Below are 14,061 nucleotides of genomic sequence, written 5' to 3'. Positions count from 1 at the left end.
ACCACATTTTCTAATAATTTTAAGTATTTTGCCAGGAGAAATAAAATGAAGGTCCTGAGAATAGGAATGAGAAAAGGATTTGTGTGGTTGTTTACTTAAGGCGTGTTGGGTTTTTGAATTTCACTTGCTTTGGAGAGAGTGCAGAGATCAGAGTTTTAACCTGAAGGTCAGATTTGGAACCCTCAACTCTGAGATGACAATAAACCATCAAAATTAGGTTAGTCAGGGCAACAGGTGGAGAAACATTTGGAAAAGAAAATACTGGAGACAACTGAAGTGTCAACTACTGTGCAGACGGAAAAGGTAATTCGTGAATGATTTTACTAAGCTGTATTGAAAAATAACCCATGTAAATCTCACTAAAATAAAAATAAAAATAATTATAAACTATATTAACTTGATGAAGTTTCCAAGTTTCCCATCTGGATGTTATCCAGCACTCTCCTGTGTTGCTTTGTGCATGCACCACTACAAGTTTTAAGTCTATTATTATTATTTTTTAAGTGCTGTGAATCTCTTCTCTCTCAAGAAGGGTGGTGAGAGAAAGAGAGGAAGCTTATAAATCATTTGCCCAGAGGAGTCATCATTTCATGAATATATTTGCTCTCTGCCAAGTGACCAAAGAGAGGTCAAGTGATTTAATTTAACAAATCCAAGTAGCCACCAGAAGATTGCACGTCCCTTGATGTGTTTTAATGCAGAGCTGCTTATAAAGCGGTTTATTTTTACAAAACCTTCTCCTTCTTCTCCTCTGCCTTCCCTTCTCTCACACATCCTCCATGAAAAACCCCAGGGGATTTATTTCATGCACAAAACCTCTAGGGCAGGTAGGGAGGATCACTACCTAAGTCATCTCAGGCTTTACCTGACAAATCTTTCCTTGAAGTTGACAGACCATTAAAATGCAGCCACTGGGTAAGAGAAATGAATAATTCTTGTGTTTTATTATTTCAGCAGTTCAGAAAAGGCTTAGGAAAAGGTGACCATGGAGCACTGGAACACAAGCAAACAGCTGGGACACACAGCTGGGACAAAAGGCACTTGTTCTCATGAACAGCAGGATTATTCAAGTTCAATCTACACAGTATCAATTTGCTGAAAAAAACTCTGGTTCCCAGAAAAATCTGAAGGTTGAAAGGCACCACCTTGTCTTACTTGGATTTTGAGCTACAAATACTGGGCCTTTGGGAAAGGAAGGACAACTGTCCAAGACAAAACGGTTCTTGTCAGAGGTGTTTTAAGAGCAACTTGTGATATTTTTCACTGATATGTGATTTAGTCTGATCTGTAAAACAGCTCAGAGGTGCCTTCCACTCATTGTACCTTTGATTAATCCAGTTTAGTCAACTCAGTTTTTTAATTCTGAATTAAATTTCCAACAAAAGCCCCCTTGAACATGAAAATTCACCCCCTGTATTTGATATCAAGACTAAGACAATACCCCTGCATCACTTGATGTGCAAGGAGAAATCAAACTCAGCTCACTCTCCCCATACCACATCTGCAGTGATAACAGCAGTAAAAATTGCCTTTTTCTCATTTAAGCAAGCAGACAGAACCTAGAGGTCCAGGTCAGTCTTGCTGACAATATGAAAGTCCACAAAACTCTTCTCAAGTAAATCCAGAAATTAAAAATTCCCAGGAATGCAGAGCTCAGTGTGAGCCATCCTGCTCCCTGGAATCCCTCTGTGCTTCTCAGCACACTGGGATACTCTTTAAGGTGTTTTTTCCCCCAAATGTGCCAATCCCACACCTCTGCTCCAGTCCTGGAGAAGGATTTTCCAGCTCTTCAGGAGGATGTCACCACCCATCCATGTTTTTAATGCCAAAGGCTGCAAAATGAATCCATGCCTTAATTCTTGAAATTCCTGAGCTGCCTGTTGTAGTTGCATTGACACCATCTTTAATTCTTATTTCAACTCATAGAATATTCTTGTTTAAAACTTTTTCTTTTTTTTTCTCTTTTTTTTTTTTTTAACAGGGGAATGAGTCCTGGCTCTTCTGAGCGATGGAGAATGGAACAAATCCCAGATTTTACCAGCATGGATGGTGCTTGACATAGAGGAATGAGATTCAGGAGCCCTTTCCTGAGCTAAAATTCCATGGTAAAGGCAGCAGGGATGCAAGGAACAACAATTAGAGAGAGAAATAAAGAAATGGAATAAAAGTTAAGGAAAGAAATATTCTGGAATGTGCAAAATATTCTGCACTCAGTTCAGGTGTTGTTACTGTCCTGTGACTGCTCTTTCCTGCGATACATTAAATCACTTATTTGGGATTGGCTTTTTATAATAAACAACACCCAATTCCTGGTAAAATGACAATAGAATAACAATCCATGACTGCTGGACAAGACTTTGCCACCAAGTTTCTCACTAAGGGACAAAGACATCCAGCTTAACCAAAACTCTGCCTGTCAAGCTCTTCTCAGGTCCTTTATGCCAAACTGGACAGGACTGACCTCACCTGTGAGCTCTGTGATGTCCAGGTGCTATAGGGACATTTAAAGATTTGTTAAATATTTCACTGGGATTACAAAAGCTTTTGCTCATCTTCTTATTGAAACTGGATCATTGCATGACAGACTAGTTTGGGTTAGGAGGGTTTAAAGATCACCAAATTTAAATTCCACTTTCTGCCATGGGCAGGGACACTTCCACTAAGCCAGGCTGTGCCAAGCCCTGTCCAACGTGGCCTGGAACCAGAGATCCCTTCCAAACCAGGAATCCCCAGCTGGGGAGGTCCCATCTCCATGTCCTGAGGAACAAGTGCCTTGGATTGAAGCTCACTGCAAGCAAAGGGAGCAGCTCCACCACCTCAGCTCCACATTCCTGCAGCACAGAGTCTCTGGCGGCAACTACAGCCATGGCCAAGAGCTGCAAAACCTCATGCAAACCACTGCCAACAATTCCAGCTAACCAAAGCTTGGGAAAAGGGGTCATTCCTCTGAGAGCACTACCACAAAACTGAAGAAAAGCATGTTTTCCATTGGTCCAATTATTATTTTAAAGTCATTTGTTCACAGAAATCAAGAGTTGCTCACACTGAACTATAAAAGCCATAAAGGCTGCGCAAGATTTGAGAGGAAGTCTCAATGTTTATCTCATCTCCAGGCTAATATTCACTGGCAGATATTTAGATATTTGCTTGCTTTCATGTCTATTTTTTTTCAGCTGAGAGGGAGTTATTTCTGCAACGACTTCACCCTGTCCAAAAATCTGTGAGAAATGGCACTGAACAGCTCCAGCTCTGTAAGAACCCATCAGATGCACCCAAGGAGAAAAGTTCTCTGCTTTGTACCAGTTCACACTGCATTAATGACAGCATTTCAATGGAAAAACTCGTTTGCTCTGTGCTATGCAAATGAGGCACCACCAGCAGCATCTTCAAAGCAGGAAATAAAAGCGTGTGAGTGAGCAAAATCAACTTTATAGTGAGATAAAAATTATTATCCCACTCATTAGGTGGACCTAATGCATTACCTCTGCTGGGACCTTTGGACTCTGAAACATGCAATGAGAGAAATCATTGAGGGAAAGGGAGGAGAAAAACAGAAATCATTAAGAATCCTAATCTTTAATTTTTGCTTTAAAAACCTTACAGTGCTGAAACACCCCACAGTTCTCTCCAAGCAGAAGTTGCTACAAACACTTTATCACCTGCACATATTTTAGCATTCTCTCCATGGATCAGATGTAGCAGATTTAGCAACCAATGCTGGAGCACTACATCAAAATTCTATTATTCTGTGCAACTGCATTATGCATTAAAATGCCTTGTCACCACCAGATTCTCCCCCTCAAAATGACTCCACGCTTGCTGGGCAGAATATCTATCAGGAGGAGATCCTTCAGTTGATCTAGGATTTGGAAAATAAGCTTAAATTTAATTTGTCACCTTTTAAGGGAATGCTTTGGGTCTCTAGTGGTGTTTTTAAGGAGTGAAATGGGCTGGATTATTACCCACCACAAGATCAGGACCACTGGGAGATCAAGGACTTCCTTCACAGCCTTTACTCTGTCTAGAGGTGGACTTGAACTGACATATGGACCCAAAACTCTTCCTTTCTCCCAGAATTTTTCCCTCCACCCAGGTGAAAGCTCTGGAAGAGCTCTAAAGCTGTAAAATGCTCCTGAGCATCCCACAGGGGCTGGGACAAGAGCAGGGAATTTCCCCAGAGAGGCCCAGAGCAGCACATCCAAACCTAGTTCTGTCCCAAGGACCCAGGAGCACATGGGGGTGGCCCATTTTTCGCAGATATTTCCCATTTATGCTCCTAACCACTGGTAGAGCAGAGTAATTTCCTTTTTTTCCCAGTTTTCCCAGGAGATCTGCAGATACTCACCCTGTTACTGCTCAGGTTATAAGGGGGGGCTAAATCCTGGCGGCTTGCAGAAAGCTGGAAGAGTTAAAAGAAGCAGAATTATTTCTTAACAAGATCTTCAAAAAATTCGTAACTGTGCCTCTTGACTAGTAAGGCTGAAAACAAACAGCTTTGTGGTTAAAGCAGAAACAAAATCCAAGAAATTAAACGTGAAAATTTAATTCTTGACCTGGGAGGAGCCAGAATTTGACAGTTTGATTACCAGTTCTATCAAATGATTTCTTTCCAAATTTTGGGTAGAAGTCTCATTTTTATGCACAACACTGGTACAAAGCTTAAGGTCAGCATATACTTGTAACTTGTTTTCAAATTTTCTAAAGAAAAAAAAAAACCTTTCAACTTGGAAAGGAAATGAAAAATATCCATTGTTCAGGGAAAAAAAAAAAAACGAGCACAGAGGGGTCAGAAAGAAGGAAATTCATGGCTCTATTCCATGACTCCAGGACCTGAGAATGAAGAGTGGGGCTGCTGGAGATGCCAGAAGGGAGAACTCACCCGATTCACGTTGGGGGAGCTCAGGCTCCTGCGGTAGAGTTTTCCTTTTCCCATCAGCTGCTCCTTCACAGCAACTTCCTGGCAGTCACAGAGAGCAAAAGGAAGAAAATAAGTGTATTTGGCAAGAATTAAAGCTCTGAACATCCCAGGATAGCTTTGTCTATACAAGTAAAATGTTTCTGAGCTGCCTTGTGGCACAGGCTGCTGTCTGTAAAGTTTACACAGCTAAAATTATGAATGGATAAATTTTAACATCTGGTATTTTGCTGATTGGCACGTGTAGGATTTTGCAGTCTTGATTCTAGGAGATGACAGAGATGCAAAGGCTGAGACTCTCTTTCCTAGCTGTGCTCCTATTTTAATCCTTTAAACTAATTATAAATGACAGGGAACTTGCTTTCAATATTTAAAGTGCATCACACTTCCCTGTGAATTTATAGTGGGCAGGCACAAGCTCCAGCTTGTTTTGCATAACTTTTCTCTTTGTGCTTGCATAATTTATATCCAGGAGAACAATTTTCAACAAATGTTTTTCTCTCCTGTGTTTTTCCTGGTAAACAGATCAAGTTATAGTAGTTAAAATTAACCCAATCAATGTCTTTTTTTATTGGCAGGATGGCTTTGGTGAATTCAAAGTAGAATGTGGGCAAAATGACAAAAATTCTACTGGCAATTGCAGAAACTATTGGTAGAGCTTCAGAGAGCAAAAGCTTGTCACAGACATGTTTTATGAAAAATCCTTTCCTTGGGATTTTTTCTCCTGAGAAGCTGAGAGGCCTCAGGAACAAAATGTAAACAATGGTTATCTGCTGCTGTGGAATGCAACAGGTGGATCTGTGCTTGGTCTCATGTGGTTGTTGCTAATTAATGCCCAATCACAGTCCAGCTGTTTCAGACTGTCTGGTCAGTCACAAGCCTTTGTTATTCATTCTTTTTCTATTCTTAGCCAGCCTTCTGATGAAATCCTTTCTTCTATTCAATTAGTATACTTTTAATATAATATATATCATAAAATAATAAATCAAGCCTTTGAAACATGGAGTCAGATCCTTGTCTCTTCCCTCATCCTGGGACCCCTGTGAACACCACCACAAAAGCTAAGGCCACACAACTCCTTTTCCTGAACCAGAATTAGGAACAGCCTTAAAACCAAACCAAGCCCCCCAGAACTGAGCCCTGAGCAGGGAACTCCCAGCCCCATCCGTGCTGGAGCTGAGCAAGGACATCTCTGCTCCCCTGGGTCTTTGCCACAGGCCCACTTTGGGAGGCTGAGGTGTGCACTGGGGTGGGTTTTGGGGTTTCTGGGTAGTTTGTGTGCACTCAGGAGGGTGTTTGGATGGCACAGAGTGTTCTCAGCACTCCCTGCTGCAGCCAGACCTGGCGCAGCCGGTCCAGAGTGAGGATGTTCTCCACGGCCAGGACGCTCCGCAGGTACTTCTCAATGTAGGCTTCAGAGTCAGCTGAAGCTGCATCTTCCACGTTTGCTGCCATCCTGGCCAGCGCCTCCCTCTCCTCAGCCCCTTGAGCATCCTGGGGAGGCAAAAAGAGAGGGCAGAACTTTAAAATAAAAGCAAAATCTCCCACGTCACTCCCAGAGAAAACGCATTTTTAAACCACACGGCATCAGCTCAGCACTGCTTGTCCTTAAGCTCAGAGGCAGATGAGAATCATGGAATAGTTTGGGTTGGAAGAAACCTTAAAACTCATCCCATTCCACCCCCTGCCTTGGGCAGGAACACTTTCCACCATCCCAGGTTGCTCCAAGCTCTGTCCAACTTGGCCTTTGACACTTCCATGGATGGGGAGTGCAGAACCTCTCTGGGCAATCACTGCCTCACCACCCTTGGGGAAAAGGATTTCTTCCTAATATCTGTTCTAAATTTCTTCCTAAATATCTATTCTAAATTTCTTCCTAATACCCAATCTAAGATTCTGATCTAAATAAACACCTTGTGCCATGCAACCTGCACAGGTGCTCCTGCCAGTGTCACAGACATCTCAAGCTGTATGTGGTTATTGTTTTGAGGCTTTTTGGGTTCTTTCTGAGAGGCTCACAGCAAGACACTGCCATTAATTAGCAAAAGGGCTGCATTCAGATATTTCATAATTAAAAAGTGCTTGAGCACATTTGGGGCGTTATCTAACCTGAGAGGAAAACAAAATTTCAAGCGAGCTGCAAGAAGAAAAAAAATAGAACATTGCTTGAGAAGCATTTCAACACTGAGTGGAAAATGCAGCAGAACATGAAAGAGCCAGGCAGCAATCAGAGTTTTGGCTCTTCATGTGTTAATGTTTTCACAAGTGCCCTGATAGAGCATCTCTTTGGAAAGAAAGGATTAGCATCTAACTGGGAATATGCTCAGGAATCAAGAGTTGCATAAAGACATTACTGAGAAAAAGCCACTTTGTTATTTTTTTCCACAGATTCTCGTGCTCCCCGCAGCAGGTACTTCACCTGCCCATTTTTCCTCCCATCTCTCTTCAAACTGCCTCTTCAAGGACCTGAGCAAATAGATGCTCACTCAACAAAATACACAGTGACACTGATGAGACAGAGGCTGCTGCTAAGTCACAGCATGTAAAGGAACAGGCTCCATCTTTTACAAACCCCAGTTCATGCTGGCAGCAGCAAGAGCCAGCACGTTCAAAATGAGGGGGAAAAGCACAAAATTGGAGGCTCTTGGCCAATTTGAGACACTCTGGCTTCCTCCTCACCTCTGGAATGTTTGAGACTATCTCAAAAGTGACGCCACAGCCAGGGATGGAACTTCGGGGTGACATTCTTCGGAGGAAACTCTGTGCAAAACCCTGTGGGGAAGGAAACACGAGGCAAATGTGGATGAACAGATCCCAGCTGAAATAAACATGAGGAAAATGTGGATTAACAGGTTCCAGCTGTGGATTAACAGATTCCAGCTGAAATAAATACAGCTCACAATGAAAGAAGCCCAAACTCCAAAGTCTAACCAATAAAGAGCCAAAGATTTCAACTTGGGAAAAATCATTTGCTTGCTTATTGTAGATACAAAGAAGGAGTCACTTCCTTCCTTGCTGCAAGGTGACTTGTTTCACCAAGCATCAGCTGCTTTCAGAGGTGCTTTTTTTTTTCCTGACAGAGCCCTAGGTGACTTGTCTTGAATATTGACAAGTACAGACATTAAATTCTTGACCAAAGAGATCGTTATGAAGAATGATTTAAGGGGCATGGTCATTGTTTATGCTGACTTGGCGCCTTGCAGGGTTAAGAACTGGACTGTTGAATTAATGCAGAGATGAGTCATTCAAAGATGCTGCTGAGACAAACTCCCAGGAAAGGTTATTGACGGGGGTTTTTAGAAAAACAGGAAGAAAGCCAAAGATTCTGTGTCGGATGAAAGTAAAAAAACGGCACTGACTAAATCTGTAGAAAACAGAATTGATGAAGACTTCACCCGATTGTGATTATTGGCACATTCAATTGATCTGTTCAATACAGTCTCCCATTCCACATGACAAAAAATTCACTGCTCTTCCCTTGCTGAGAAAAAGCTTCTGCCTGGTGGAAGCACCAAGAACTGGGGTTCTACTTCCAGCATTGGGAGTTGCCTTCAGGGTTTCTGGGTGTGACCACACCTCTTCTCTTTGCTCTTGCTTCAGATTTTAACTACAGACGTGCAACCAGAATAACAATCCAGGCTTTCTGCTTTGTCATTATCACTGCCAGGGGAGGCTGGATTCTCAGACAGTGCTGAACAAACTCCTTCCTCCCCCATCATTCTCAGGATTTATATTATTTTCAGGGCATGATGCTGCAAATGGAATGACAACTTCACTGCCTGCCATTTATCAAACACCCTGCTCTCACCTACACATTATTGTAAGAGCACCAGCTGGAAAACATAAAGGACCAAGAGTGATTAACTCTGGTGAATTAACACAAGGGATCTCTCTTCCAACTACTTCTAGGTGATTTCTAAATACCTGGAGGTGTAAATATAAATGGTTAGGGCTAGGGAAACACAGAAGTTCCTTTATGCAAAATACAAACTCCGAGCTCACAAGAAATTCACTCTTCTTTTTCCAGTGAGAAAGCACTTAGTGGTTAAGAGAAAAATGAATTTCTCATATTTAGATGCCTTAAAAAACAAGCTGTGTCATCATCCAGAACACAAGGGATACCAGGAAAACAACTTGGCAGCTCAAAGCCTCACTGGACGCCGCTGATCCGGCGCTTCCACCCGGGCTGAGACGGAGGGAGAGAGGAGGGAATGTGAGTCCTGGGAGGTGGGAAGGGCTGCAGGAGCTGTACCTGTCTGCCATAGACATTGACACAGATGCGCTTGCGCAGCACCAGCTGCATCTCTGCAGGGTGGCTGAGCTGGACAGTGGCTCTGACAATCAGGTAAACCCTCTCCTCCGCCGCCGTCCCCTTGCTGAGCTGGATGCAGTCGTGGACCGTGGAGTCCCACGAGGCTTCTGCTTTCACCTGCAAAAGTGTGGGGGGGGAAAAAATAAATGTATCCTCTAATAAGCATAATTAGGTGTATAATTAACTGTAATTAATTAAGCATAATTAGCAAAAATACATAATACATAAATTTTGAGAGTCGGCTTCTCCGTTTTGCTCCCTGTGAAGAAAAAAATCCCTGCACTTTAGAAGAGGCCATTTAAAAATCAAGATCAGTTTGCCAAATGAAGATGTTGGGATTAAAAATGCCAACTTGCTCAAACTCTGGAACATTTCCTCTTGAAAAAAGATCTTTGAATACCCAGGATCATTGCAAATAAATTATAAAATATGCAGAAGTGCAGGACCATTTGGCCTAATTTATTAAGATAAACCAGAGAGCAACAGAGATTGCAGTGGAAATCTCCCATCACACCACAAAAATTCTCCCCTCTGTATTTGAGAAATAACTTTGCTGAAGCCTTTCTAGCAATACAGCAAAAGCTGGAATTTTTCTTCTTGCATGTTAAAATATAAGTATTAATGAAGATTTAAATGGTTTATCTTCAAGCCATAAGAAAAATGGGCTGGTAGCCAAATTTCCAGGCTCTAAATACAAATCAGGACAAAAAAAAATCCCTAACAGAACTACCAGAAATAAAGCTCCTCTAAAAACAAAAAAATTTTTAGAAAAAGAAGCAAAATTTTAAGAAGTAAAATAAGTCATAGATTCTAAACATAATAGTAGAAATTATAAACCAACAATTGTGAAGTTGTGAAACTATGAGTTATGTGGCAAAATAGAGGATAATGAGTAACAACACAGAGGTAAAAATGTTAACAATTAAGACTGATTGTTTTTTCAGCTGGGGCTTTTGTACTCTAATTTGCTCAAGGATTTTGCTTGGTTAAATACAAACTGAATCTCAGGTTTTTGGAATGTTTGGATGAAGGAAGATCCTTGAGTTCTACTATTTTCCAAATCATGGTTATACTCCTATGGAATATTCCTTGAAAACACAGCTGCTCACAGGAGAAAAAAGTGCTTTATCAGTCTTATGACCTATTTGATGTATTATTTTCACATGTGGACATATAAAAAAGAACAATTAAAAGACTGAATTTCCCTGGTCTGCAGCTTCCCGTACCTCACTGTCGTGATGCTTCACAATCTGCAGCTCAAAGAATTCCTCCTCCTCCTCTGCCACCAGAGTAGCATCCCAGCCTCCTGCCTCTGGGTCATCCAGGTTATCCTGGGAGCTGAAGTCATCAGCTGCAAACAGGAGGGGATGTGGAAGGTGAGGAAACACAAAGCAATCACCCTTTTTAAAAAACATCAGCAAGTCATGAATTCGCGTTTTCATCCCCAGCTCTGCACCTTGGCTACTTAGACTTCACCAACAAAATTAAAGCTGCATTGCTCCACTTAAAAAAAAAAATCCAATTTCTATACAAAAAGTGTGCACAAAGATTTGGGGACACAGACTCCAATATGCCTAATAAAGGGCAGGAATCTCCCCCCCGTGGCAAACACCCCTTCCTTGCCCACAGGTGGATTTTCAGCACTGAGCTCATTTGGCACTAAATATGTGGTGCTGTTAAGATAAGCTGCTGGTTGCACAGGAGAAAACACAGTACTTTTAGATCATGACTAAACAAACTCTTAATCTGGCTTTTGAGAAGCTCGGCCTGTCCTGGCTGGAGTCCCTGCCCATGAATTATTAACCAGCTCCTCTCTGAAGCCATTGGATCCATGGATGTGCTGTCCCAGCTGGACAAACCACCAGTGCCAGAGGACTGCAGCCCAGGTCTGCTCCCAACAGGCTGAGTGTCACCTGACCCCCCTCACCCAAATGTTAACTTTCTTTTAAACATCCTAGCCAGGATTTATTTAACTGATTGCTCCCTGGATGTTTTTGGGGCTTCCTGTTTCCAACTTCCCATCTTTGGCAGCAGCATGTGACAAATACATTGTTCAAACTGGATCTTGCATTGGGATGCACTGAAACAGGGGATTATTAAAACCCTGTGGTTCCTTCCATACATAATATTGCTTATTTTAAAACATTAAGCATTATGTTTCAGGAAAAATGGGCACTTCTCCAATAAATCCACCTGCCATTCCAGGCTTTTGTTAATTTTATGAGCTTGCTTCAATTCTGAAACCTCACTTGCTAGACAAAGTTTGTTTTCAAATTACTCTGCCATCTTAAGGACCACTTACCATTCAAGTCAAGGAATATAACAGGAATGTGAGTTTCCATACCAGCCACAGGAGTCCTAAAATAGAAGACCGGGACAATGGTGGCATTTAAAGTAAGAGAGATTTACCCAGCACACGTCCCTGGTGGTCCAAACCCCCAGGACATTGCATTCAGTCTGCAATTTTTAGCCAGACCATTGATAACCTTGGCAAACCTCTTTTATTTTAATTTACTGCTGCAGATTCCAAGAGACTCAAATAAATTAGTATTTCTTTTATATCAGCTCTCTTAGAATTATTATCTTCTTTGACCTCTGCTTTCTGAAGTGTTTTCTCTCTCCTAAATGCTCATAGCAAAATTAAGTTTATTTACTCTGACACACACATTCATGAAATGCAAACCTCTCTACTTTAGTGATGACAGGGAAAATGGGGAATCAGAAAAGCCAGTCTTAAAGTTTTTAAACTAACACTGATGTTGCCACTCCACACAGTTATTACTCTTTCTTACAAAACATATTGAAGAGCCAAAACTGGTAAATAGTAAACAAGAGCAGGCTGGAGTCTTGTAATATATAAAGTGCTTGAAACATACTGAACGTTTCCTCTGGTGCAAACCAGATTCTTCCTGGAGCAAGTTTCCTGAAGCTCCTCTGTTTTCAAATCTAATGAAACACACTGATGTGAAAGTTATGTGTTTCTAACAAGAACTTGATATTTTTTTTAATGTTTCAGAAGCTCTGACAAACTCCAGCTTCAAACTCCATGACACTCAATTCCATCAATAAATACTGTTAGAGGCTTGCTCAGAAAAGATATTCAGGAATTTTCAAGCAACTGAAGTTGAGTTTGAGGTGAAACAACCCCGAATCCCTATCTGCAGTTGTTGCTCACAGCTGATCCAGCACAGCAGCCTCAGTCTAGTGCTCTCTACTATTTTTAATGTTCAGAAAATTACATGGAACACTTGCTGACTAAACAGAGTTTGTTCTCAAACCAGGAGTGCAACAAAATGCTCCTGGAGATGCAGTTTTATGATGAGAGGGCAGCCTTTTAAGTGAATGAACTAGGTAGTTAACATATTAGCTAATTTTTTTAAATGGCGAGTGCAGTGGTAATAAATATTGATTCCTTTTTTCAGAAGGTTATAATTACACCCTGATCAATAACAGCATCGTTTACCAAACAGCATTTCTGGATTTCAGAGACACAACCTGATAAAATAATTTAAGCAAGAGGCCTAATTTTAACAACTTTGCTCACGCAGGGTACAGAGGCCAGATTGAAGAGAGAAAAAAAAAAATGGCCACAATCCAAATCCAGGAATGAGCTGTGCATCATTTTTACATCGCTCCTCTGGGAATGATGTTCCTACCACTCTGCTGGAGCTCCAGGGATCCCACTGCCAGCAGAAGGAACCATCACAGCATTCCTTTCCTCTGTGAGGGTCAGCCTCATCTCCAAGAGCTGAGCCTCCCGATCCGCGTCGTCCTCTGTTTTATCTGCAAGATGTCAGGAGGTCAGTCAGGACAGCAGAGCAGCTCTGAGTGCCTCTGGCACATGGCAGGGATTTTGTACCCCCCATGACAGAATAAACCTGCTCTGCTCACAGCCCAGCACACAAAGAAATACCCCAAAAACAGCAAACAATTTCATAGAGGCTTCTCCAGCTTTAACTTCACCCCCTAAAAAGAAAATTACTGCTGAGTTCAGAGATCCAACTCTCCATGGACATATTTCCTAAATTTGACAACATATTGAGATAAAAAGTGTGTGCCCATCTCTGTTTTGCCTTTAGCAGCATTTTCCTTACCAGGCTTCCCCACGAGTTTCTGCAGCTGCTGATCAAGGTACTCCTGGCGCTTTGTTAAGGCACAGAGCCACTTCCGACGGAGCCTCTCCAAATCCCTGTCCTAAAAAGAGGAGAAAAACCACATTAAATATTCCTCCAGGAAAGCCAAAGTTTCCTGATTGTGGTTTGCACATTTTATCAACCCTTCTGCTCATCCTACACCCAAGCAGAAGATGAAGACACATCCAAACCCTTCAACTTTCCAGATCTTATTTGAAGCATTTTTGCTTGCCAACTCTTCAGCTTTTTTCCTGTACTACCCAGCTGAAAAAAACCCCTTCATTTTATACAATTCTTTGCCCCCAAACTACTGCAAAACTCACTAAACACTGGAGCTGGAAACCCCAGTCCTCACCACTCCCCTCAGTGTTTAGCAGCTTCATGTCAGGAATCCATCCCTACCCCACACCATCCCACTCTTATAGCATCTGCAAATGTGCCCTTAAAATTTTTTTTTTCAAGTGCTCATGTCCTTTAAAAAAAACCCCAAAACACCTGAGTATTCCTAAGAACATTCAGTTCTTCCTCTAAGATACTTTAATCTGAAAAATTCTGCATTTGTAGGAGAGAATTTTAATTTTTTACCTGATAACTGTCCATTTCATCCTCTTCTTCCTAGGTCAAAACAGAAAAAAAACCCCATGCCATTAATTTTTTGTTTTGATAGCAGGAAACATAGTGAATGCAAAAGGTGTAACTAT

General features: G+C 41.6%; 1 protein-coding gene across 1 annotated transcript in view; it reads right to left on the bottom strand.

The window, feature by feature from the left end:
* KIF13B (kinesin family member 13B) overlaps positions 1 to 13,975 on the bottom strand; it is a gene marked incomplete at its 5' end in the record, with an annotated part of 32,285 nt that extends 18,310 nt beyond the window's left edge. The window contains 11 exons of the mRNA XM_005429786.2: positions 3,483 to 3,503; positions 4,346 to 4,399; positions 4,880 to 4,957; positions 6,257 to 6,409; positions 7,595 to 7,687; positions 9,168 to 9,344; positions 10,454 to 10,578; positions 11,530 to 11,585; positions 12,884 to 13,010; positions 13,322 to 13,421; positions 13,946 to 13,975. Coding sequence (XP_005429843.1) covers positions 3,483 to 3,503; positions 4,346 to 4,399; positions 4,880 to 4,957; positions 6,257 to 6,409; positions 7,595 to 7,687; positions 9,168 to 9,344; positions 10,454 to 10,578; positions 11,530 to 11,585; positions 12,884 to 13,010; positions 13,322 to 13,421; positions 13,946 to 13,975 — 1,014 coding nt within the window. The remainder of the gene's footprint in view (positions 1 to 3,482; positions 3,504 to 4,345; positions 4,400 to 4,879; positions 4,958 to 6,256; positions 6,410 to 7,594; positions 7,688 to 9,167; positions 9,345 to 10,453; positions 10,579 to 11,529; positions 11,586 to 12,883; positions 13,011 to 13,321; positions 13,422 to 13,945) is intronic.
* Between the last annotated feature and the right edge of the window lie 86 nt (positions 13,976 to 14,061).

This window comes from Geospiza fortis, unplaced genomic scaffold (genome assembly GCF_000277835.1).
Source record: "Geospiza fortis unplaced genomic scaffold, GeoFor_1.0 scaffold319, whole genome shotgun sequence".
Classification (NCBI taxonomy): Eukaryota; Metazoa; Chordata; class Aves; order Passeriformes; family Thraupidae; genus Geospiza; species Geospiza fortis.
Note: the sequence above shows the minus strand (reverse complement) of the source record. Positions and strands in the feature narration are given on the sequence as shown.